Source organism: Chelmon rostratus, chromosome 11 (genome assembly GCF_017976325.1).
Source record: "Chelmon rostratus isolate fCheRos1 chromosome 11, fCheRos1.pri, whole genome shotgun sequence".
In the NCBI taxonomy this organism is placed as follows: domain Eukaryota; kingdom Metazoa; phylum Chordata; class Actinopteri; order Chaetodontiformes; family Chaetodontidae; genus Chelmon; species Chelmon rostratus.
In genome coordinates, this window is record NC_055668.1 from 13,034,286 (window position 1) to 13,058,001 (window position 23,716).

A 23,716-nucleotide genomic window follows, 5' to 3' on the forward strand; every position below is an offset into this window, starting at 1 on the left:
GTGGGGCGTCACTCTGACATCTCCTCTCATGTAGAACATATGATCTCCTACAGGAGCCACAACACCAACCTATCTACAGTGCTGTCACATGCTGCTGTCTGCTCGTGTGATGACCGGCTGTTCGAGGGCTACATGACATGTGCATTTGCATGTAGGCTACATGAGACACACGCACGCTTGAATGGTAATTTCAGTGACAGATATGACACTTCAGGCAGCCCCATCTTGAGACAAGGTCTTCTGGCCAACCTTTCCGTGACACGTGTCTGATTCAGATGCCAATTGATTCCTGAGAGATCAGGACGGATGGCTGAGCAGAGTGGTGAATGAAGCGGGGATCTGGCACCCAGCACACTACTCTGGTTTACACCCTTTTTTCAGCAAGGCAGGGGGGGGCAAAGGGCATGAACATGTGAATGACAGAATAACGAAGCCGCCCAGTAACAGACTGACAAACATTGCAACCGCCCATGCCTGAGATAAACGGATGAACGGATGGCTGGAAGGTTGGAGAGCGCTATTGATGCAAACCCTGATATAATGTGGGACAAATATGGCTTCAAAGACAGATTGCTTGACAGATTGTGACCAAATGTCATCCTGTAGTAAGCGGGCAGGAGCGAGGCAAAGGGAGGCGAAGACACTGAGAAGGGAGAAAAAAAGGATAGACACAAGGCTTCCCAGAGCCAGCGAGTATTTATAGATCAGATATAGTCAGAACCTCTGCCTGGCAGCAGCAGTGCGCTCCTTGTTGATGTCTCTGTACGCATCCGACACGGCTCTGACTCAGGGGAGAGCATTAGGGGAGGATGTGATGGCGATGTTAATGGCAGAGAGGCGGCTCTGATGACCAGCTCGCTGAGTGACACTCGGCATGAATGGAGCCAGATACAGTGCTGGTCACGCTTCACAACACGGTGCACAGAAATGTGAGCAGTCTGGGGGGGGGGGGGGGGGGGGGGGGGGGGGGTGAGGAACAACATGATAATAATTCATAAACTGTTGATAATCACTGATTTGGGGGCTGCAGAGTAGATAGTGATGAGTTAGTAGAGAACACACAGGAACATACTAAATGAAAGGTTATTTTTTGTAAAGCATTATCATATTGCTCAGTACCACTGGAGGAAAATATTGAGAACTCCCATTTTCATATTGGGCATTTGTTCATTTGTGATGACCTCCAAAAACTATCCAAACCATAGCAATTTGTTTAAAAGACTCTCTCTCTCTCTCTCTCTCTCTCTCTCTCTCTCTCTCTCTCTGGCTTTGTGTGCGCGCGTGCGTCCTCGTGCGCGCGCGTGCCAGCCCGTGCGAGAGCGCCGAGCAGAAGCGCGCTTGGCTCACTCAGCCGCTGGATGCCAAGAGCGCACGCAGAAAGCAGACACGGGAAATAACAACTCACATGGCTCGCTTTGTTTTTTGTTTTATCCGCGGCAAATCAACTATGACCTGTTAGCGCCGGTATACCTGTAGCCATCCTCCGCGAGGGCAAGCAACAAAACCGCTGTTATTTCCAGCAACAGACTCGCCAACGTATCAGCTGTTCCTCACAGTTCCACATTCCGGCGCACACCGGGGAAAATGAAGGCGAAAAACCGCGACCAAAGCTTGTCGGACTCCAGAGAGCTGGACGGATCCTATGACCAGCTTACAGGTGAGTGAACCGGCGCCTGACACGCCGCTGGATGTTGTGTGATTGCCTGCAGAAACGCAAGATTCAATATGCAAAGCTGATAATCCGAGATGAGCCTGCTCCGCCTAACTTCAGGTGGCTTTGAGATGTCACAACCTGTCCGCCATTCCTCTAATCACCCAACGAAAAAGAAATAAATACTTCTGGTTATTGGAAGTTTATTTGTAGTGCGCCACCGAAGGTTTGTGTCACCTTTGTCGTACTTTGATTGTCAGCTTCCCATGGTAACACCGTTTTTCAGCTTTATTCCTGCACTTGCTGTGTTATCCCGCAAAAGTAGTGGAGCATGCCTCGTTCTTTTCCCTAAGTGATTAAAGAAAGAGTTGAAAAACGCGGAAAAAACACGCATATTGAATCTTTCAGTGTTAGTGTTGCATGTCAGTGTGGTTGCATAATGTCGTGCGTAATGTTGGTGAATGATGGTTGCCTATACTCTCAACAACAGCGTGTTTTTGCCGGGCTGCTCAGCTGTGGGAGACCACCTTTACTGTCGCGGTCTTGACTGTTGTGAAAAGCGCTGCGGGGTTAGCAACACCTGTCTGACCGATCTGATGCCCAAACTGTGGGGCTCGACCTGTTTCCTCTGCTTTGGCGTGCTGTCACTTAAAATAGGCATCTCTCCTGCGAGCTCTGTGTGCCGAAGTCTGGGTCTGCAGCTCAAGAAGCGGACTGATATTCTCTGCAAGCGCAGCAGACATCTGAGCGACACTTAATGCCATGTGGATTTTCAAACGGCGTAAATTTGTGCGTAATTTCGTTTGAGTGTGGTTTGGATAAAAAAAAAAAACAGGTCTTGTAAGGTGCTTTTTCTCTCTGAGCGAGCTGATGACAGCACTTTCACATTATCAGTACAGATAACACACACTTGACAAACATCAGTCTTTGTTATATTGATAGAAAGGACCAGTTCACTGAGTGGCAGCAGCATGCCTGCACATACCTGCGCTCCCTATGTGCTGCTTTGTGAGCTGAGCACTCTCTTGATGTGTTTTCCTGTCACCGCAGCCTCCCTTTGTCACATTATAGCTCTCAGCTCTCCCTGCTTCTGTGAGCACCGTGTGCCTGTTAAGTGCCAGCTGCCTAAATAAAATGCTTGCTTTTTATGCCTCGACACATCTCAGGCCTGTAGAGGAAAACTGTGCCTGTCCAGACAGCTGTGCGCCTCGGGCTGGACGGGGACACCATAATCTCATTTGCACTGTAGTCCACACATTAGCAGCCAAGCGGTTGCTTTGTCACAAATTTAACGCATCCAGAATTAAGAAAAGATTGCATGGTGTCTCAGCAGAACCATGTGTGCTGATGTTTGAGGAGCGTGCAGCGGACATGCGTATGCGGGCATGTTCGGCCGGGTTCTTCTGTGAATTTCAAAGCGTGTGTGGGGGTGTGTGTGTGTGGGTGAGTTAAGAAGCAGCAGCTTCACTTTTTTTCTCCAGTCCATTGTTGAAAGTAAAAAAAAAAGAATTTGTTCTGCTGAATTCAAAAACATCTATCAGGCTTTGCAGCTCAATGCAGGTATTTGTAAGTCATGTCAAGCAGCCCACACAGAGTGCTGACCGTCATGCGTGGACAAACACTGAGCTTCACAGAGCTTCTCAGGGACACGCTTCAGCAGCTTGACTGTCTTCCCTCCTGGCAGCTCTCCTCAGAGTGTCTTTGCAGCTCTACCTTCGGCTCTGTGATTAGTTGCAGATGAGCATGCAATACAAAACTGATAATGAGACATGAAGGAGGAGTCAAAACCCTCTGTAATTGAAATGTAAACTGCTGGGAATCTAAAATATAATCTTTCTTTCCTCATCTGCCCCCTCCCCTGTTTTCAGCCAGTGTGTTTGAAATTGTCCCGTGTGTCTGACTGTCCACAAGAAGTCATATTGCTTTTTTGATAGTTGGGGAAGCCGGAGGCGGGGGTGGGGGGGGCAACTCACTCAGTGTGGCGGAGCAATTTACTCCTGGCATAGTTTTTAATGACTTTTTCAGAGCTGTGAATTGCGTGGTTAATTCATCTTTTTAAGGCGCTGTCAACTCTAAAACATACTTAGCCCTGATAGTCTGCACGGTTATTAAGCCTCTTGCCAGTAAGAGTCAGTGTAATGAAGATGTGATGTGGCTCAAGCTGTGGAGAAACATTGCTGGTCTTTTGTTTACGGCATTTTTTTCCTATTACACGAGCTGTTGGCCGAACGTGGCCCAGCGTGCACTGTGTGTGTGTGTGTGTGAGACGCAGAGAGAGCAGGTGACACCTGATTTGCTGCATAATCCCCACTAAAATGAAAAAATATACAGTGTGATGTGAGGGCATGACTTGTGAGAATGGATTCTTAAGTGGGGTGTGTGTGTGTGTGTGCGTGTGTGTGTGTGTGTGTTTGCCCGTGCATGCATGCATGCATGTGTGTGTGTGGGAAGGACAGCCACAGGTGAGTCATTCTTCTTACTTACAAGCAACTTGTGTGTGAGATGAGACAGAGACACAGCGAGAGTGTGTGTGTGCGTGTGTGTGTGTGTGCGCGCTTAAAGCGAAGCTGACCTGCGCTGCTAAAGGCAGTGTGGGTGGTCTCCAATCACCTTTTGAGTGAAATGTAACCCTCTAGAAATAACTCCCCCTCCGCCTGCTGAATCGTACTGAACTGCGCCCCACTGTGTGTGTACATGTGTCGGAGTGTGTGGTAGCCTGGCGTTCCCCGTTGTGTTTAAGAGCACCGGCTGAGAGATGAGAGGTAATTATAGAAGCGTGGCGCGGTAATCTCCTCTTCCACCTCACAAGCCACACTCAAGAGGAATCATATCACCTACACACACACACACACACACACACATGCATGCAGCTATTATCTCAACCTCGCATCCTTTTCTTCTCTCCAAGTCCAGAGTATTATCTAAAGGCTGAATCAGTAGCGGCTGCGCTGCCAATCATCCCTTTGACGCTAATAGCGTGCATCACCTCATGTACTGGCGAACAAGACGAGGTTGTTAGAGTTCAGTTTTAAATATTTCATCCAAACCTTTTCCGATATATTGTGTGCTTGCACTGCTATTCATTGTTTTTTCTGCTTCTTTGCTGCTGCAACCTGATGTTCTGATGATTTGTGAGAATATCTGTCATATCAGACGTGGAAAAGCCTTTTATTTTGCTGTTTTTTTATCAGCGCTTTAATCATTCATGTAATCATTTCTGAGTGTAAAGGGATAATAAACGCCCCTTTTGTGAGAGGAAATTCATCTGCAACGATTTCTATATTTTATTAAGCAAAAAATGCCCAAAATGTACTGCTTCCATCTTCTCAAATGTAAACATTTGGTGGTTTCCATAGTCTTTCATGACGTGTGACAGTCTTTTAGACTGTGGAATGGATTTGTAGAGGTCACCTTGGTCTACGAGAAACTGTGATGGACATTCTTCATCATTTTTCTAACATTTCATGGATAAAACAATGAATTGATGAAGTGATAGAAAAATCTTTTCTAATTATTTCATCATAAAACTAATTATATCTGTGTTTGATGTCTGTTTCCCCTCTCGACTGTGTTTATCCAAGGTCTAATCTTGCACTCCTTAATTTGGAGGAGACCACGTGGAGGTCGGCTGAGTGCAGCTCAAAGATCCGTAGAGAGAAAACAGGGAATCACTTGTGAATGTGAGCGTGCAGCAAAGACACCTTCAGAAAAGAAAACAATATTGTGACTGTTGTTATTGATATGTACAAACACCATCTTGTTCGCGTGTATGTTTGTGTTTAGAGGACGTGAAGTACAGTATGTGGGGGAGAGGTTATGATACCCATCTCTCAGATTAACTGGATATCCGTTCTTGGCGAAGTGAGCTGATCGCCCACTTCTCAACAGTCAGCACAATTCTACAGCTGCCCCCGCTCCCTCTCAAACACACACACACACTCACTCACACACACACACACAGATGCAAACACAATTCTAACTATTATTGCTATTGTGATCGTTAAATCTACGGCAAGTGTGGTTGCACAGACACAAACTCATTAGGTTGCTTCAGACGAAGTCTTTTTTAGTTGACCTAACTTAATAAATGCGTGCATCAGTGGATTCATCTCATGCAGAAGCTCAGTTCTCAGCTCTAGGAGAGATGTTTTGCCTTTGATGGATGTGGACATTTTATTTCTCACGCGCAGCTCTTAATGAGGGATGTTAAAAGTGCTGCCGTGCCAGAGCTGCGCCAGGCCTGAAGTCAGGATAAACCCCTCTTTCGGCCATGAAAGAAAGCCAAGAGAGAGGCTGGAGGTGTGGAGGTGAAGGGTATTAACTGGTCTGGGAGCCACGTGATGCAAACCCCAATCTACAGACTGATGCAGAGCCCCCGTGGTGAAAATGATAATTTAAACTGCTAGACCAAACCAATTGCAGGGCTAAGATTGCCTTCATAATTGCGCCTGTCAGATGGAGTTTAGCCTGGAGTCACCTTCATGGCATGGCAGTTTTTGCTGTAGCTGGAATTGTAATGGCCGCTGGCACTAATTAAAAGCCTTGATTTAATGTGTCATCTGACGTGCCGGGACATGTGTGACACACGTCGCCTCGCCGGGGATCCTCTCTGGGCTCGCAGCCTCGGCTTCCCGCTGGAAGTGCCGGAGTTGCTGATGTGAAATGACTGGATTCCTACATGGAGGAATACTTGGAGTGGTTCACTTAGGCTTATCTGTCACATTGGTTCCATCGTTGAGGAAAGGAAAGGAGGAAGGAGCAATGGAAGAGAGGATGAAGAGGAAAGGGGCGAAGGGAGGACAGGAGGAAAAGTGCGAGAAGATGCATTAGGCTGCCGATTTGTCAAATCCCGGCGTTGCTCCTCGGTAGTCCGCAGGTGTTGTTTGCCCTATTATAAAAGCTCCTCCTGCCAATCATATCCTGCTAATGCACAACTCCCGTCCATCAGTGTAGTCCTGTAATGATGTGGCAGCTACTCACCTGTTGCCTGAGTTCGTTTTGGCATTCAAACGTAAGGGCCCATTCATTCCTCTCTGTCCTCTTCCTAATGACCCCGCTATATTTCTAAATAATCTGACTGACAGTCCCCACTTAAGCTGCACTCTTATTCTCTCTTTTTCTCTAACTCCATCACACTCCTCCCCCTCACTCTGTCTCCACTCTCACAAATCAGATTATATAATAATATCATATATATTTCTGTCTCTAGCAGAGTGTCTTCAGTGTCCTGATTCATCCCGTCTCTCCTTCCATGCTCTCCCCTTTGTCAGCGCCTGCTCCCACTCTATTGCCTCCACTTTTTAACTTTCCTATAGTCCATCCTAGAACCAGACTCCCTCCCTGACCGCTCTCCTGCCTCTCCAGTTCTCTCCACGATGGGATCGTAGCTCAATGGGCGTCGAAGCCAGAGTTGATCCTAACGAGTTTTAATGGTTGAATCTATGGAGGGCCAGGGGAATTGTTAATTAAAATAAGAGCTGCTCACCTCTCCCCCGGTCCCCCACGACCCCGTCTCCTCTCCTGCTCCTCTTCTCTGTAAACACACTAAATTTGAAATGCCTGCAGGGAGAAGAGGAGAGGATGAAGAACAAAGCAATGGGAGATTGGAAGAGGGGAGGGAGGAGCAAAATTTGGCTGGGAAAAGTCGATGTACCTCTCAGATTGAAGATGAAGGAGTCAAGGGGCGGCGGGGAGCGAAGATTTAAGGACACGTTTGATTCTACGTACAAGTTTTTCTTCTCGACACTGTTTCCTTGTCAGAGATGTTTATCAACGAGCGACTGATTGATTGACTGACGTGTGACGGAGCCTCTGCTGTGCTGTCACTCACAGCATCTGATGTGCATTAGAGGATGATTTTCTGTCCATTAGCTCAGCCATTCTCCATTAGACTGATAGTAGCTCATCAGTATGGGCAGGAGGAGAGAGCAGCAGACAGCCAAACAATGTTACTGTGTATTACTACGTAGGTTGCAGCCCCGGTCCCCTTTCTTTGTGCCCTATGGCTCATTCTGCGTGTGTCTGTGTATATACAAAGTCCTTGTCATCAGAGGTTAACGGCTTACATGCCTCAAACTGAAGATTGGATATCACTGTGGGTGCGTGTGTGAGGCTGCAAACATGTGTAGAGGACGTCTGAAGGGCACGCGTGGCTGCCATCGACTGAGCATTTCAGGGGAAAAGATGTCTGGAGGAGTGCGTTGGTATGAGCTGTGACCTTCCCCCTTTCTCGTTCACTACTAGAGGTGTGACAGTAAATTCATGGCTCGGCGTGTGTCTCGGTTTTGGGGTCACGGTTTGGGAGAACAACAACAACAACTAAAAAAAAAAATCAGCATGAAAAAACATTTTTGTCGTTTATTTTGGAAAATGCAAACACTCTACAGTGACTCATGGGACATAATTCTTGCTGTTTATACACAGCAGCATGACGGACTGACAGAAATTCCACTCATGAAGGCACGCTGTTGCGGTGCTCAAGCACTTTCACCATATATTTTAAAACCTGTATTCTCTGAGCAACCCGGTCACATGTGATAAACTCTCCGATGGCGTCAGTCATTGTTTTGGTCTGAATGTGCAGTGAGAGGCTGCCTGAACGCTGTGGAAAGAAGGACTTACTTTCCAGTCTGTTTTTCCCCCTAATCCGCACACTCAGGTGATGCTGTCGTAAATAATGACTTTGAAGTGTTTCCACAGACAAACCCGACTTCAGCTTAATTAATGATGGCATACAGTTTGAGGTCTTTCTCCGTTTTTACTGTAGCTAACCAGGAAATAATGCTCTCTTTCTCTCTCTCTCTAAATGTCATGGCCTGTTCTTCCATCTCTGGTCTCTCATTTGGTGTTTTTTATCTGGATGTCAGCTCCACCAAATTGGCTAGGCTAACCTGGCTAACCTGGCTAACCTGGCTGCACTGCCAAAACTTTCCATGTGAATTTTGAACGTCCTGCACAAATGAAATACTGGATACTTGAAATACTTACATCTCTATTTACCACAGTACAATCTGGTGACTCATTCAGGTGGTGTATACGTGAAATACTGAGTTTGATGCTGTGTATGTGTGACTTGCCTTCCCTTTCCTTGTGTGTGTGTGTGTGTGTGTGTGTGTGTGTGTGTGTGTGTGTGTGAGTAATGTACGGCACAAACAAGCACACCATAAGTGAGAGTAATTTAATTGTGAACAAGCCTGCTGAGGACATTTACTCTGTTCACTGAAGGTTCTTCAGTAACAACTGGAGTGTGATTGACAGCACAGCAGAGAGTGATAAGGAGAGAGGTGGAGGTGATTAGAGGAAGCCTGGGGTTTGCTCTTGTCAAAAAGCGAAATCTCTCACGCACTCACACTCATAGGCACAAACACACACCACACACACACACACAGGGTTTTGGCCTGAGGGATGGCAGCGGGGGAGAACTCTGCAGCTGGTCTTACAATCAATCAGTTAGTTCTGACAGAACTTTGGACAAGATGTAGTCAATAACACACGGACATGCACATTCACACTAACACACACACACGTGCAAACACGGATACGTACATACACACATGCAGCCTGCGCGTGCACAGCCGTGAAACAGTCAGCGGGCGAAGGCCGGTCAATATCTGTCAGTTAGCCTACCAGGTCAGAATAAGCTCAGCGTCTCCCAGTGCACACAGTGTCTAAATGATGGCCCAATCAAGCTGAGTTTAATGGGGAACGCCGTCTGCTGTTACTGCTCCGTAGTGATGAACAATGATACGGTTTGCCTACCATATGGTTCTGAACAGTCAGGAGAGTTTAACCTGATGGAACGATGATTTAAAGGGTTGCTGAGGGTAAAAAGTTCTACATAATTCTGTTTGATTTGAGGAAAGATTGAGGTTTAAACTTCGATCAGTTTGTATGTATGATTTTGAAGTTTAGTCAATTCCTGCCACTCAAAAATCCTTCCTGAAGCGAGTAAGAGACCTGAAGATCACACATGACTCATTAAATACAGAGGACAACCCCAAAAGCCTGCAAGAACATGACTTATCATGTGCACCTGTATATAAAAAAAACAAAGGTGGACATCCATCAAACCCAGAAAAAAAATTGAATTTTCCAACTGTAATGGTAAAGAATCTTAATACCTATGCTTCTTATATTGTCTTGTATTGTCCAGTGTCATTAGCTGGCTGGCAGGCCTGAGCTGCCTTTGCTCTGGCCCCATAACGGCCGCCTTCATCATGGCTTCTCTGTCAGCCCGGGGCCAGGTTGTCAGAGCGGACACTACCTGACAGCTTGGTCTTTATCTCTCCCGGGAGAGCCGCTGAAGTCAGCCAAATCCTCACCCAGCTAAATATGCACAGTGCGACAAGGCAGATGGAAAAAGGACCAATTGCATTTTGGAGCCTACAATATGGTTCAAGGTATTACAATTGTGTGAGAGGAGGTTATTGAGAAATGCTGAAATGCTGAGCTGGGAGTTTTGCGTTGAGCTTCACAGAGCTGTGCCACCGTGTCTCGACTGTTGAACCAGCCCGCGCTCCCTCTCAGGCAGCCACGCCATGCAGCACACTTGTGAATTCTAAAGATGCAGACTTAAGAAGTCCAACAACATATTCGTATACTCCAAAATCCATTTGCTTTAATCATCTCCATTGCATACTGCTCACTCTGGGTGTTTGCTTGTTGGCTGTGGGGCTCGAAAATCCCATTTCCCCTCCCCGCTATCTCCCTCTGGCACTGGTAAACCGATTACTCACACAACAACCTGACGTTCCATAAGTGCTTCTCCCCAGGCACCGCGGCCTGGCACCAGAATTTCATAAGAGTTAATGGAGTCTACTAATCAACACACACACACAGGCAGAGACACACAAAAACTCACACAGGCAGGTTTGATTGATTGTTCGTGTGACAGCCATGACAGCAAAGGGATCGTTACAGACCTGGAACAGAGCAACAGCCATTGACATTCCCATCAAAGGTGGACCCGAGCTTACGTCATACAGAGTGGGTGGAGGAGAAGCATTGATGAAGAGAGAGAAACAGGTGGAAGAGGTCAAATTCTCCTCTGACATAATATACATACATTTTAAAGACAGCGGCTCTCTCAGTCAAATCTAATCTGAAATGTGATCAGATCAATTACTGCAAATCCAAAGGCAGTTTTGCATTTTTTTTCAACACATTATTGTGTTGAGGTATGATGAACGTAGTCAGACAGGTTCCAGATCAGCTCCTAAACATTTCACGATCATGTTAAACAAACAAAACAATTATGGCATATCAAAGTGATTGTGCGTTTGATTTCATTCATTTATGTATTTTACAAAACAAGATTATTTTACACCTGTTGACACTAGCTTGAGTCAATGTAGCATCGGATCACAGGTTGACATTTTGTTAGCGATGCTGCTGTGTTAGCTTAAAATGGTCTTTTAGCATTGTCATTCATTTCACCACAGATAACTGCTAGCTTGGTGTGCTTTAGTTAACCACAAGTTGTTACGAGTCATCCATTCCAGCCAGATTTGACAGGATTGAGTAGCTGACAGCTAATGTTAGCAACTGTCGTAGGCTAACTTTTAAAAACAATAGCGCAGCTGTTGGTGCATGTCAATGTCAACAACAACAATTTACAGCTCATGCACATCACATCTCATGGTGTATTTGCTACACGTAAGTGTAACTCTAAAGGGGAGGGCTGCACTGACACCACCACCACCACTGAACAATGGTGTTCATGCAGTACAGTTACTGACCTTAGACAAAGTTGTCTTTTTTTGAATGTGTGGGATGCTTAGGAAATAGCTGTTTCTTTCCCAACATGGCAGTAAGCCTCTGTGGGTCCCAGGGCTTCGCCTGACCTGCAATTTTGATGCGACGGCCAGCGAACCTGTCGTCGTGCGGATCAACAATGGGCTGTCCTCGGCGGCCTGCCGGGGCCGGGTTATCGGGACACTTCCTGGCAGCTTGGTCTTTGTCTCTCCCCTGGAGAAAAGCTAATGTCAGCCTGATTCTCAACCAGCTGCAGGAAATTCTGTTTTTCATTTCAGGTCATTTTCAGTAGGTGGACAGGTAGAGATGAAAACACACAATGGATCAACTCAGAGGGAAAGAGTTACTTTTGTGTATATGAAGCAAATATAAAGGCTGTGAGATCAAGTAGTCCGTGCATCCACACATCTACAGCTCACTCAGCTGCAATGCCCCATTTTAAACTCATATTACATGTAATTATAAAAGCCGTAATGAAAGTGTTCTTGAAGTCCTGTACTAGCATCTGTCTGAAGGTTGTTTTTCGGTCACCATCTCTTTTTATTTACAACCACAAGATGTTTGCTTCTAATGAGGGTGATTTCAGAGACGCGGCGCGCACGTTCCCATGCACACTCAGACGAAGTCATTAAGAGGGCTAACGATTATTAATGAGGCCAGTATAAAATTTCCGCGCTGAAATATGGGCCTGTTTTTTCCTCCCTGCGTGTTCATGACTGAGAGAGGCTCTGCTGGATTTTGGCATCAAAGGAGACATTACTGACGGCGTGTGATGGCACTCCTGACTCGCTGAGCAGGATGAGCACCGTTTGGAGGTTGAACCAGTTAATTAAAGCTTCATTCTTATGTGCCTTAATATGCCTGGAAAGTTCTCACGATGCTTTAGCGTGCCAATCATGTTATTATTTACTGTAGTGTGTGTCTGTGTGCATATGTGATATGTCTGTGTGTGTGTGTAGGAGGTCCGTGGTTCTCAAGCCTCCTGTCCTTCCTCTCGTCTTGGCTCCTTCCGCCTCACTTGCCTGTCTAGTCGCTGTTTCATCATGTTAGATTATGTACGTATTTAACTGTTAAGGCTGTGACGTTGACATGGACAGTCCTTTCAGATGTGATGCCATAATAGCCAACAGCATCCTGTGAGATCAGTGGACTGTGTGTGGTTGCAGTTAAACAACACCGTCAGAGTGATGACTCCTCTCTGCTGAAGCGACTTTACTGACTGTTATGCTTCATTTTCACCAGTTGGAATCTTTTTTTATCCATCTCAGCTCAAGAATCTGAGCTCATAGTTTTTAATTGGGCCCTCGCAGTATTTGGAGCGAGTAGCCTGCGAAGGCACGTAAGTCGGCCTGTTATCTCAATGTGTCAGATACTCATTTAATCAAAATTTCGTATCTTCTGCTATTCATGTCATTTTCAGCTTGTAGCTACATCAACTAAAGACAGCTACATCAACAAGTTTAACTGGGAAGTTGAATTTATTAGTCATTCAACAGGACATGGGTTCAATGAGCAGATCCAACACTGGACTCTGATTTTGAATGATGCTCTTGAACCTCGGCTGTATCCTAGGCTGATTAAATATGCGACTGACCAAACTGACCTCTTTACATATATTTCATCTCATCTCCCTTCATTCCAGCCGCTGCCAGGCCGTTTATCTCAATCATCAACATCACAAACCTTCTAGTTGCACTAATATGTTATTTATGTTAACATTTGCTAATATTCGTTACATGCCCTTTTGTATTTTTTCTTGTTTTATATGTTTTCTACCGTGGTATAGTATAAAAACACTTTATTTTATTATCCATATCTTACTAAATTTTCCATTGTGAAACTGAGCAATTCTTCTCAAGACAGTTATTTTCTAATGTGTATGTATATCGTTTATTCTATTTTGTATCAATAAGTGTTCTTTTTCTCCTTTTTATTCTTGCAGTCTGTAACAACTAAATGTCCCTGGTGTGGGATCAATAAAGTTTTATCTATCTTTCCTTATCAAACAATTCACTTGTTAGAGTCTCCCAGTTCAACTTCTGTCCTTGCACATCAATAATTTGAGCGCATCAACCTAATAGGTGTGAATTAGACCTCCCGTATTTGCATCAAGCAACTTGTGAATTATTGTGTCATAAAAAATATGCTGGTCATCTAACTTTTAAGTTGTAGCTACGGCTTATGGACATTAATTTGGCTTTCACTCAAAACTGTAGTGTTTCGAGTCTTCTCAGCCAACAAAAGGCGATCGCACATCTCAGATCTTACAAATGTTGGAAAGTGAACCCAAGTGGAATCAATAAAGGATTTGAAAGGATTCTGATTGATGGGCTATGCTTCAATCAATTTGAAGATTCAATAAAAAGCTGTCAAAACGCCAACCCATCAGCATCCAGCTTTTTACTTCACCACCCTCTATTTAAGTTGTGCTTAAGTTTTACTTATTTTGCTTGTGGCAGTAGTTGCATTTAGAGGTCAGGGAATCTGCAGTACAGGCAATCATCTTGGTTGATGTGTGTGTGTGCTTCTGTGGAGGGAGTGTTTGTGTGTGTTTGTGGGAGTACAGTACTATCTCATTGATATTCCTGAGTACATCTTGACATTAGGGAGTCATTAGAGTTTGTCAAGAGGGAAGCAGAGGACCACTGCAGATTCTCCTCACCTTCACTTTTCACCCTCCTTCATCTGCCCTTGGAAGTTTTCCTCCTCTACTGTATGTGCCATGCTTTAACAATGACAGGCAATATCAGTAATGATGTTTTCCTACTGAACCCTCCTCTCCTCTCCTCTCCTCTCCTCTCCTCTCCTCTCCTCCTCAGAGGTGGAAAAGGTGATTAAAGTGGATGTAAAATTAATAGTTTCAGCTCCGGCTCTCATGCCTGGGTGGGCACAAGTCGTGAATGCACTGGGCTCTGTAATGGAAAATAATGTGCATGTATATATGCGCAGGGGGTTGTTTGTCACTAAGGGAGATTTATTCATATTAGTCCTACAGTTCAGCGAGGGCAGCGGCGGGAAGTCAGATTGAGGTCGAACAGTTAAAGGAGCGAAACGCAGACATCTTTCTGCCTGTCAGACTCAGATGTGCAAGAGATGAGTCAATCCTAAGAACATGAGATGTATGTTGAGTCACTTTCTATCATCTAACATATCATCAAATGAGGTAACACAATGGTGCTTGAGCCGATGGCCTACTGATGAAAGTAATGCAGTATTTATATATTTGCAGTATTGTGAACTGTGTCTGTGGCGATGTTCCAGGAAAAAAAAGCTGTATGACGTTACTGCTAGTGCAAACTGACCATTTCTTTATGTTTCCTACATTAAAAGTGAGTCGATTATGAAGTAGTCACAGGAAATGCCACGTGTTTGTCAGTGAGCTCAGCACATCAAAAATGCATCTACAAAACAAAACTAAGGTCATTTTCTGCATTTTTTTTTTTTTTTTTTTTTGCCAGTGGATCACTTTGAAATATTGTAGGCTGTAATGGAACAAGAAGGAACCACGGTGAGCTGTTAGATGAAGAGCTGCAGGCAACAGGCTGCACACCTGCAACTTCTCAGTGAGGGAGCCAGCTCCTTTCAGGTTCACTGCGCCCAGCTGGTTACAGCCTCATGTGCAGCATAACATTAGATGACGGTCATTCACAGGATGATGGGAAAAGGTCAATTATTGCTTTACTTCTTTATTAATACGACTTTTGTTTTGCTTCCCCCAGAAACCGAGGACCAGTAGTATTAAACTGTAACTACAGGTGTCAACTAATTAACCAGGACTGACATCTGAAGGATTATAACTTTAATCTGATGTTAAATACACGTACAGTATGTTCAGTTTTAATCAGGTTTTATGTTATTAATTATTTTTCATGTCTCTTTGATTATTCACGGCCTCTTAATCTTATCATCCAGCCCTGCCTCTCTGTATTCATCTGCATGTTGCAGCTGTTTGCATCATCAAGTTGTTTGTGAATCCAACCTGCTTGAAGTATTGTCTTGTAAGAGCAGACAGCAGCAATTACCAGGCTGCTGTTTGTGTTATGTTTTCTGTTCAAAGTTACAAATATCCTTGTTGCTTTCGGTTTTTAAACTGAATTTGAGTTGATGAAGGAGCAGCATGCGTTCTCAGGCCTGAAAAATTAAGCTCGTAACGACCACCCACAGTGGATACGGCGTCATTAACGTGCACACTTGCACATGCTGAGTAGCGCAAGCACACATTTATATATACACACACACACCACATGTTGAGCAGTATTTTTCACATATTTTTGAAAAAAGCAAATTGTTTCCATTTTCAATCGTTTTATTGAACTACTTGTATTTGTTTTCACTACTTTAATTCTTATTAGAAATACTTAAACCTGTTAATTTTAAAGGCTCAGCTCTGCAGTGGACAAAGTTAAAGCCAGACCCATAAGTCTGCCAGCCTTTTATGTCAGTTGACATAAATCTGTATCAGTGTATCTGTCGGCTAATAAAGGTAAAAATGTTCTATGTAATGTAGAAACAGGGCATCATTACATTAGTTTGTCCACCAGAGAGTGCGGACAGGACCCCCTAGTTTGCATTAATTCAACAGAATACCATTATGTCTTCATCTACATAGATGCAATACAGCCAATCAGGTCTACATAAAGAACATCAGAGCAGATGGACTCATTCAGCCAGACTGCAGCTACACAAGAGCCACAGACTTTGAACAACAACCCACATTAGCTCTCCTGCTAAAGCATCATTCTTATCCAGCTTCCAAACATGAACACGTCTTGCTCTGCACCTGAACTTGTTGAACAAGCCGCCAAACAGACGTTCACAGGGGAAAAGTTCACTGCTAACATCAGTATGCAGGATAGGTGGCTAATTAGCTGCTCAGCTGCAGCACTAAACAGCATGTAAACACACTGAAAATGTCACTTCAGTCTGATAAGCTGCTGGTGGGGTCCGTACTCCTCAGTGCCACTAACAACCTGCTGCGTGTCCATGACATGTAGCAAGTTTGTTCGCACACGGATGGTCTCACATAGCCAGAACGATCTCCACATTTTGTTTGCTCAAGAAAAGTCTGGCTAAACAAACCACAGCTTAAAAAAAATGCTGTAGTTTGTTTGCATTCCTTTAAGCCAATCACAACTCTCTTGGGCGAGGATGCAGCAAAGGTACCCTTGCAAAAAATACTTGTTCTGGTGGAACATTTGCAGGTGCTCATACCCACTTCCTGCAAATCAGACTACCTTTGGTGTAATACCAGGATGCTGGCAGCCTGCCAGCTGCTGTCAATCAAACGCAGACACTTGCACCCTCCTCCTGCTGGCTGAGACAAAAAGGAGCATTTCTCTGATCTTTTTTCTTTCTTTTGGCAATAAAAGAAACTATTAACAATACACTGAAGAGAGATTTTTGACTACAAAAGCAGGCGACTAAATGTGATTTCAGCTGGACTTTAAGAGGAACTGATGTTTCTCATCTTAAAATAAATAAATAAAAGATGTTTGAGCTCAGTGTGAAGTAGATCAAAGACGCGTGGTTTGTGTGTGTGTGTGTGGGTGTGAGTGCGTATGAGAGCACGAGAAAGAGAGAGGATGATAGAAGTCCTCTCTTGAGGACGTCTCACTTGTCCCTCTCTGTGATAGTCACTGTGGTACAAGAACTGAAACAGAGACTAGTTGCCTGGTCTCAGATCTTTTTTTTTTTTTTCTCTCTGAACTTCTCCCATATCTATCAAAAACTTCCAGAAAAAAATCCATCTTACATGCAGTTAAATGTGATGAGGGCAAGCAGCCAGACGAAAACACACAACGCTTCACAAATACACTGCAGGCAAGTACAATCTAATAAGCTGAAAAACGACCCTGAAGGTCAATGTGTTGATGAAAATGAAATAACTTCAAACTTGGCAGGAACCGATATCATCTGGTCTTGTAACTCCCGCTTTTTTTATTATTTGACAGAATTTCCAAGCAGTGAAACCGAATCAAAGTTTTATGGACTAAGCAGCATCCATTTAGTGAGCCGTAGAGTTTCCAGCCGTCAGTCAGTTGAGACATAGCAGACGCACACACACACACACACAAGGCAAACACACTCTGGAGGTGAGTCTGAAGCCGTTGATCTGTTGATTCAGAGCTATAATACCACAGCTGCTCTCTGTCAGCACCTCCAAGCAGCGGGAAAAGAACCTCTGTCACCACCCGGCTGCCTCTTAGTCTGGCTTTATGTCTGCCTAATGCTTATGGGAAATATTTTTAGCACCTCTCTCATTTTGTCCTTGAGTGAAATGCGGTACTACCAAGGCTGGAAGGCGAGGATGGCTTTAGCGATTGCATGAAAACGCACAGTACAAGTGTTCCTAATAAACTTAAGGTTATTCTGTGTAAATTTGCCTCGAAAATGTCATGTTTCAGCCTGATGTCATCATGCGCAACACACCAAAAGCGCCTTCACATCAGTTGAGTTGTTGACTTCGACCAGATTGCTGTCAGCAAACTGATGATGCAATCCTGTTTAGTTGGCTAACTCGCTTGAACGCTAACGATAACATGTCATGTTGAAATATTTCAGCGTGTTTGCTTCTGTCGATATGCTTACTGCTTATTAACCCCGGTAGAGGACACCACATTAACAATAGAGTCTTGGGTCAGTCTGTCAACCTGTTTGGATCCCTTTGGGCTGCACAAGAGAAGATTCAATCTGTAACAGGCTGAAATAAAGGTAATTTGAACAGTATGAATCATTGGCTTGCAGACTTTTTAGCCCTGATTCAGTAAAAACGCTGGGCAACATTGCAAGTCTTGAGTAAAACAATCGTCAGACTGCTGTTTGGGCTGACCTCTGCTGAGTCAAGTCCTGTTTGTTTACGTCTTGACGAGACACAGCAGTGCACCGTCGCAGCCGACAGAGACGTGTTTCGCTCTTCGGGTTGGTTTGGGGGATTTGAGACTTGATGCCATTTTTAAAGTGGGTCGAAAACTACTTGCTGTTAATATACGAGTTTGGTTGCCCCAGTAGACCATGTGTGCTAAGTAGTGAAGTGAAGTGAAGTGTCTCTGTTTTGGTTGGACTGTGTGATGAAGACAGTACAGGGTAGTATCAGTGCTGCTTGTGTCTTTAACGCCACGACTTTGTCTTTGGAGGGATGCTTTTCTTTGTGGGGATGTCAATAACGTTGATGCGTGGAGCCTCTCTCAGTCTCGTGAGTGACGGCGTGTGTTATATGTGCTTGTGTTGAGTCTGTTTGCGCCCTTGAGTCAGTGACAGAGGCTCTGTTACACCTGTAGGGAAACTGTGCGCCTCCCTGTTCCTCAGTTTTCCATTTCCTGCTTCTCTTTGTGTTGTAAGGGAGACAGTGATGGGGGAAACACGCTCTAAGGGAAGCCTGTGACAGATTGCGTGTGTGTGTGCGTGCGGTGTGCCGCGCCTTCAACAGAGACAGAGAGAGAACAACTGACAGGTGTGTGTTCCTCTTTCCCTAAATCTGCCTCTCCTGCTTTGCCGTGCCTTTACAGCAGCCGGCCGAGATGAATTAGTCTTCGTTTCTCAGCATCTCCTTAAAACAATCCTCTGCTCTTCACTCAGCTTGGAGTTAGACAGGCAGTCTAAAGATAGACGGAACAATGAGGGCTGCGCTACGGCTCTGCTCTAACGAGCAATGATTGGTGCTTTGTGTTTCTTTTTTTTTAATCACTCAAACTTTGAAATATGAAGAGCTGTAACCAAGCCTGTTGATTGGCACGGCTCCCATTGCTGACGATTGACTATGCATCACATCACTTATTATCAGTTATATCTAAGTGTAGCCTTACTATTATATTGTACTACAGTTTGAGAAGGAGCACTATATGATTTAGCACAATACTTTTTGACCTTTTAATGCAAATAAAAGATCAATTTTCCTGGATCGCTCAGAGGGAAACCACAGGACTTGATACCTTTAGCACTGCTGTACTGCTGCTTTTCAGTAGTCATCAGTTTACCCCAGAAAAGTAGTCGACTAGTTTATTGATTGTGGGAGATATATCTTATTTTTTTCACCCAATAATGGGTCTCAAATACAACCAGTAGAGGGTAAACTAGTTAAGGCGGGACCAACCTGGGGGTAGGTGAAATAGCAGAGTTGCCTATTGGCTCTGAGAGGCTGTTCACAAATGAGTGCAATCTTATTGGACTGAACCCCCAGCAGGTGGTCTGAGCTGGAGATGCTGTTTACTGCAGTAACAATAACTGCAAAGAGTAACAGGAGTCTTTCCTTCTCTAAATATCTTATATTCTATGAATTTAACATGGGATAATTGTAGGAAGTGGTTGTTCAAACAAATCTTTGTCTCCTCTGGTAAAGTGTTTCCATGCTGTTCATTGTAGTCGAGCATTGGAACATATAGCCGTGTTTTTTTCTGCGTCTGCACGCCTGTTGCTTTAGCCCCCTGTAGTAGAGTAATGCATGGCAACTTTGACTCGCCAGCAACGACTGCCCACAGGGCCCCCAGCTGCATATCGGCCGTGGATGCATTGCCACCGCTTTATCACTGCACTGAGCTAAAACCACAAATGAACGATCGGTATACATTGATGCACAATGTAGTGGTGTGACTGTTCTGTGAAACACCCAACGTGTACCACAGTTTTTTCCTGTAATAAATACAAGAGAAAAATCGGGTACTTGGCATGAGCACCGTGGTCGACCAGACAAAAACATTGGGCATTATGGTGAAGCAGTCTTTGGAAAATGCAAAAACACCTCAGCAGTAGAAGGCAGGATCACATAAATTGCCACTTTAAGTGTGTGGGTGTGTGCTCATACAGTAGGAAAGTGATGAAAGGCTTTGGCAGCTTCTCTTACTGTCCTGATGATGCGTGTGAAAGACCGAGATTGAGAAAGAAGGACAAAGAGAATTGCTGGTCATTGGCTATAACTTGGCACCCAAAATGAAATTGTGCATCTTAAGGACTTGAGCGGCCTCGGTAATGCTGATGACACCTTTCCTCTCATTTGTTAGTCAAAGTGCAGGCCGTCTTGGCCCGGAAAGAAGACCTCCTTCCCGCGCAGCTCTTCTCTGCTGAATCCGTGACCTGCATTGTGCAAGCGATGGCAGGAAAGCTGTGACAATAATCCCCTCGCCTCTGTTCTCCTCCTCACCTCCTTTGTCGGCCCGTCGCCCTCAGTCAGCACAACAAAGACTGTTTTCTGTCACAAGAAGACAGCGTCAGTGTCAGAGTGTCAAAGTATAGGTTTCCGCTCAACTCACTGGAGTGGGAGCACTTTTCACATTGTATTATGGATGGAAGTGATACGCTCCACTGCAGTCAGAGACACTGGGTTGTACACACACAAACACATGCACAATTACTTTAACAGAGCACGTTTGTGCAGCTTATTTCTTTAGGGTAACTTTAGAAATATGTCTTAAAGGTATGCTCAGCAGGAGTTGGCAGTTTTTACACCTGTGTGCTGTGACAGGCTGGGGGCTACACGCCCGCTGCCCAGAGGTTGCAGCCAAGAAACATCCTGAACACTGCAAAATAAGAAGAAAATACAAGCAGAGTGCAGATAAATACACCAGCATACACTTATAGTAGGTCATAAATGATGATTGAGAGGGATCACCGTTGTACGTGTCTATATATTGTTTTTTAGGAAAATCCTTCACAGTGTACCTTTAACATCACTCATCTCCAGCACCATCCCCTCCCATCTACTCAGCCAGAGTTCACCTTTGTCATCCTGAAAACACATGCACTTGAAGTCACCTTTAAGATGGTTATTTGACAGCAATAATGCACGCACATCCATCACAACCTTAATAACCACCTGCATGAGCGAATTATGTGAAACGAATGAAGCGAGCGGCGCTTTGCTGGAAGTGTCTGTCAGGCTGCCAGGCTGAACTACAAATGAACTTTAAGCATTGTAGCTTCTCCCTGCTTTCTGCAGCCAAAGCTGTTTTGCCTAGGATGCACTGTTCAGAACATAATAGGCCAGTTCTCGTTATCGACTCCTTCTAGGTGTGAGTCATACATGAATTGTTAGACTCACAAATGGCGGGATTTTTCTTGCCAGACTTCTGCTTTTTTTTTCTTTTTTTTGTCGTCGTGTCTTTCTGACCTTGCTGAAGTTTGGCATTTTGAGTGTCGTAGTTTGAAAAAGTTATAGACAGATGGGAAATCAGGCTGGGTAATGACACCGGTTAATGGCCCAATATGAAAGTATGATTTCAAACGCACACCCACACAGACATGCGCGTGGACACACACACACACATAGACACCGTCCCTGCGTAGGTTTTCTAAAACTGTGACATTTCCCTGTCGTTCACCCCCCTCCCCTCCTCGCCTCTCGTCTTCTCCTCCTCTGCTCCTATTCAGCTGCGTCCTGATGGTGGAGCCTGTTTGTCTTATCGCCGTCCGCCAGCTGGGGTTCGGATTGGGGATCTAGGGGTCTCTCCTGCCCTCGCTAAGAGAGAAGGGGGGCAGTGATTTGGCATGCTTCATGCACACTCAGAAACAATCGCAGCACGCATGAGGGGCGCACAAAGACACGCACACGCCGACACGTGCACACACTCGCGGAGCTCATCCAAATTTCATGGCTGCAAGATGTGTGGACCTGAGAGGCAAAATAATAATATTGAAGAGGAAATATTGTCCGAGTCCTTTCAGCTGACTCTTTCCTCTTTACGCTGCTGTTTGTGGGTAATGCCACCTGCCTGTGGCTGTTAATGACTACAGCCACTCTCTATCCCCCCATTCTCCCCACTTTCTTAAGCACCTTAATGAACCACCTGTGTGTATGTGTATGTGCATATGCATGCGTGTTTGTGCGAGTATGAGGTACCTAAACTAGTGCAGGATTGCCCCCTGTGTATATGAGCCAATTATCTTCACTTACTTCTTTCCTAACGACTGCTTTGAAATGAGCACGGAGGAGGTGGAATAGAGATAACTCTGGCAGCCACAAGGAGCACATGTGCCAGTGTGTTCGTACGAGAGGCCAGAGGTTCAAGCCAATAAAAGAGACGACTCTTGAATTCCGGATAGTTTCATTATTTGGATTGTGGCTACTACAGCGGAGAATTTGCCTTGTTATGGGTTTCTGATTTCATTATTTAAAGTATTGCTCATTTCCTTTTTATATGCCCACATCCACTCACATTTTCATGAAAAACGCAGCGATCCCTGACCTTTCAGATAAATCCCATTTATTTCTGTGCTGGAATTTCAAGAAGGGATGGTTCAGCTTGATGTCATGCATCGATGTGCTTGAATACAATTTATGACAACGTGATGTTGCCCCTCAAAGCATGCAGCAGCACCACGATGTGCTTTGCACACATGACACACATTTATTCCTGAGCTCCAACATGGATCACTTGCCTGTTTTTATTGACACACTTGGCATGAAACATTGGGATTGTATTAGTCAGTGTTTGAGAGCTTGTCAGATCATAGTGACCACCTCAAAGGCTTCTGGACCTTGACCGCTGACTTGCCAAGGAGTTGTGCCTTCTCCACCATATCTGACCTGACGCTGCATTCGTCAATCATGTGACTTCACATGACTGTGTGTAAACTGAAAGTGGTCGCTCACAACGACAGAACCACTGATTATTATCATCCAACTCTGCAGCTCTGTGGAGCTTTTTCCAGCTGTGGTGCACAGATGTTTTCAGCAGAAAAGCTCAGCTATACCAGCGTACGCAGCACTGAACGGCAGACAGCAAAACTGGTGAAAGAACTCAAACCTGTGTCACTTTTTTCCACTAGGGGGCAACATAGTAAAACTGTATTATCTCCATCTCTTATAAAGTTGACATGGCAAGTATCCTTCATTTGGTGTTGTGTTCAATGTAAGTCCAATAGTAAGTCTCCTTACTGGAGTACAGTGGGTTTTTACCCCTGCTCAGTCTGAAAATGGCATTGATGACGGCGGTGAAAGTGAACCCCAACAATACATTTGGGGGCTGGAAAATCAAGACATTGAGACACCAAAATTCACCGTAGAGGTCAAAAGGCCACTGAATCTCCACAGTTGCTTCCCAGTTTTTGGATGTGTTGAATCAGGTGTTAACCTCCTGCTTGTTTTTTCTGTCCCGTAGTAGCCAAAAACTGGTTAATACAACGTTAATTTCCAGCTTTATTGCGTTCAACAGAATGGAACAGATTGCCTTTAAAAAAAAATACACAAAAAGCTCGACTTTTTGCATCAGCCGAAGTTAGTAATTGGACTGTCTCTCAAGGTTTTTTTCAGACACGCTTGCCCAGACCTGCCTAATTAAGCCCACACAAACCTCTGACGGTTTCTCATCAGTTTCGCTGTAC

At 44.8% G+C, this 23,716-nt stretch overlaps 1 protein-coding gene across 5 annotated transcripts in view; it reads left to right on the top strand.

Annotated features, from left to right (window-relative positions):
• Positions 1-1,584: 1,584 nt before the first annotated feature.
• The window catches only part of LOC121613631 (Kv channel-interacting protein 2-like), an 85,588-nt gene continuing 63,456 nt past the window's right edge, over positions 1,585-23,716 (top strand). For 4 of the 5 annotated variants that reach the window (XM_041947144.1, XM_041947143.1, XM_041947147.1 and 1 more), the window contains exon 1: positions 1,585-1,657. In XM_041947144.1, coding sequence (XP_041803078.1) covers positions 1,585-1,657 — 73 coding nt within the window. Of the gene's footprint in view, positions 1,662-23,716 lie in introns of all 5 variants that reach the window. The other variant, XM_041947145.1, reaches the window with a different exon arrangement.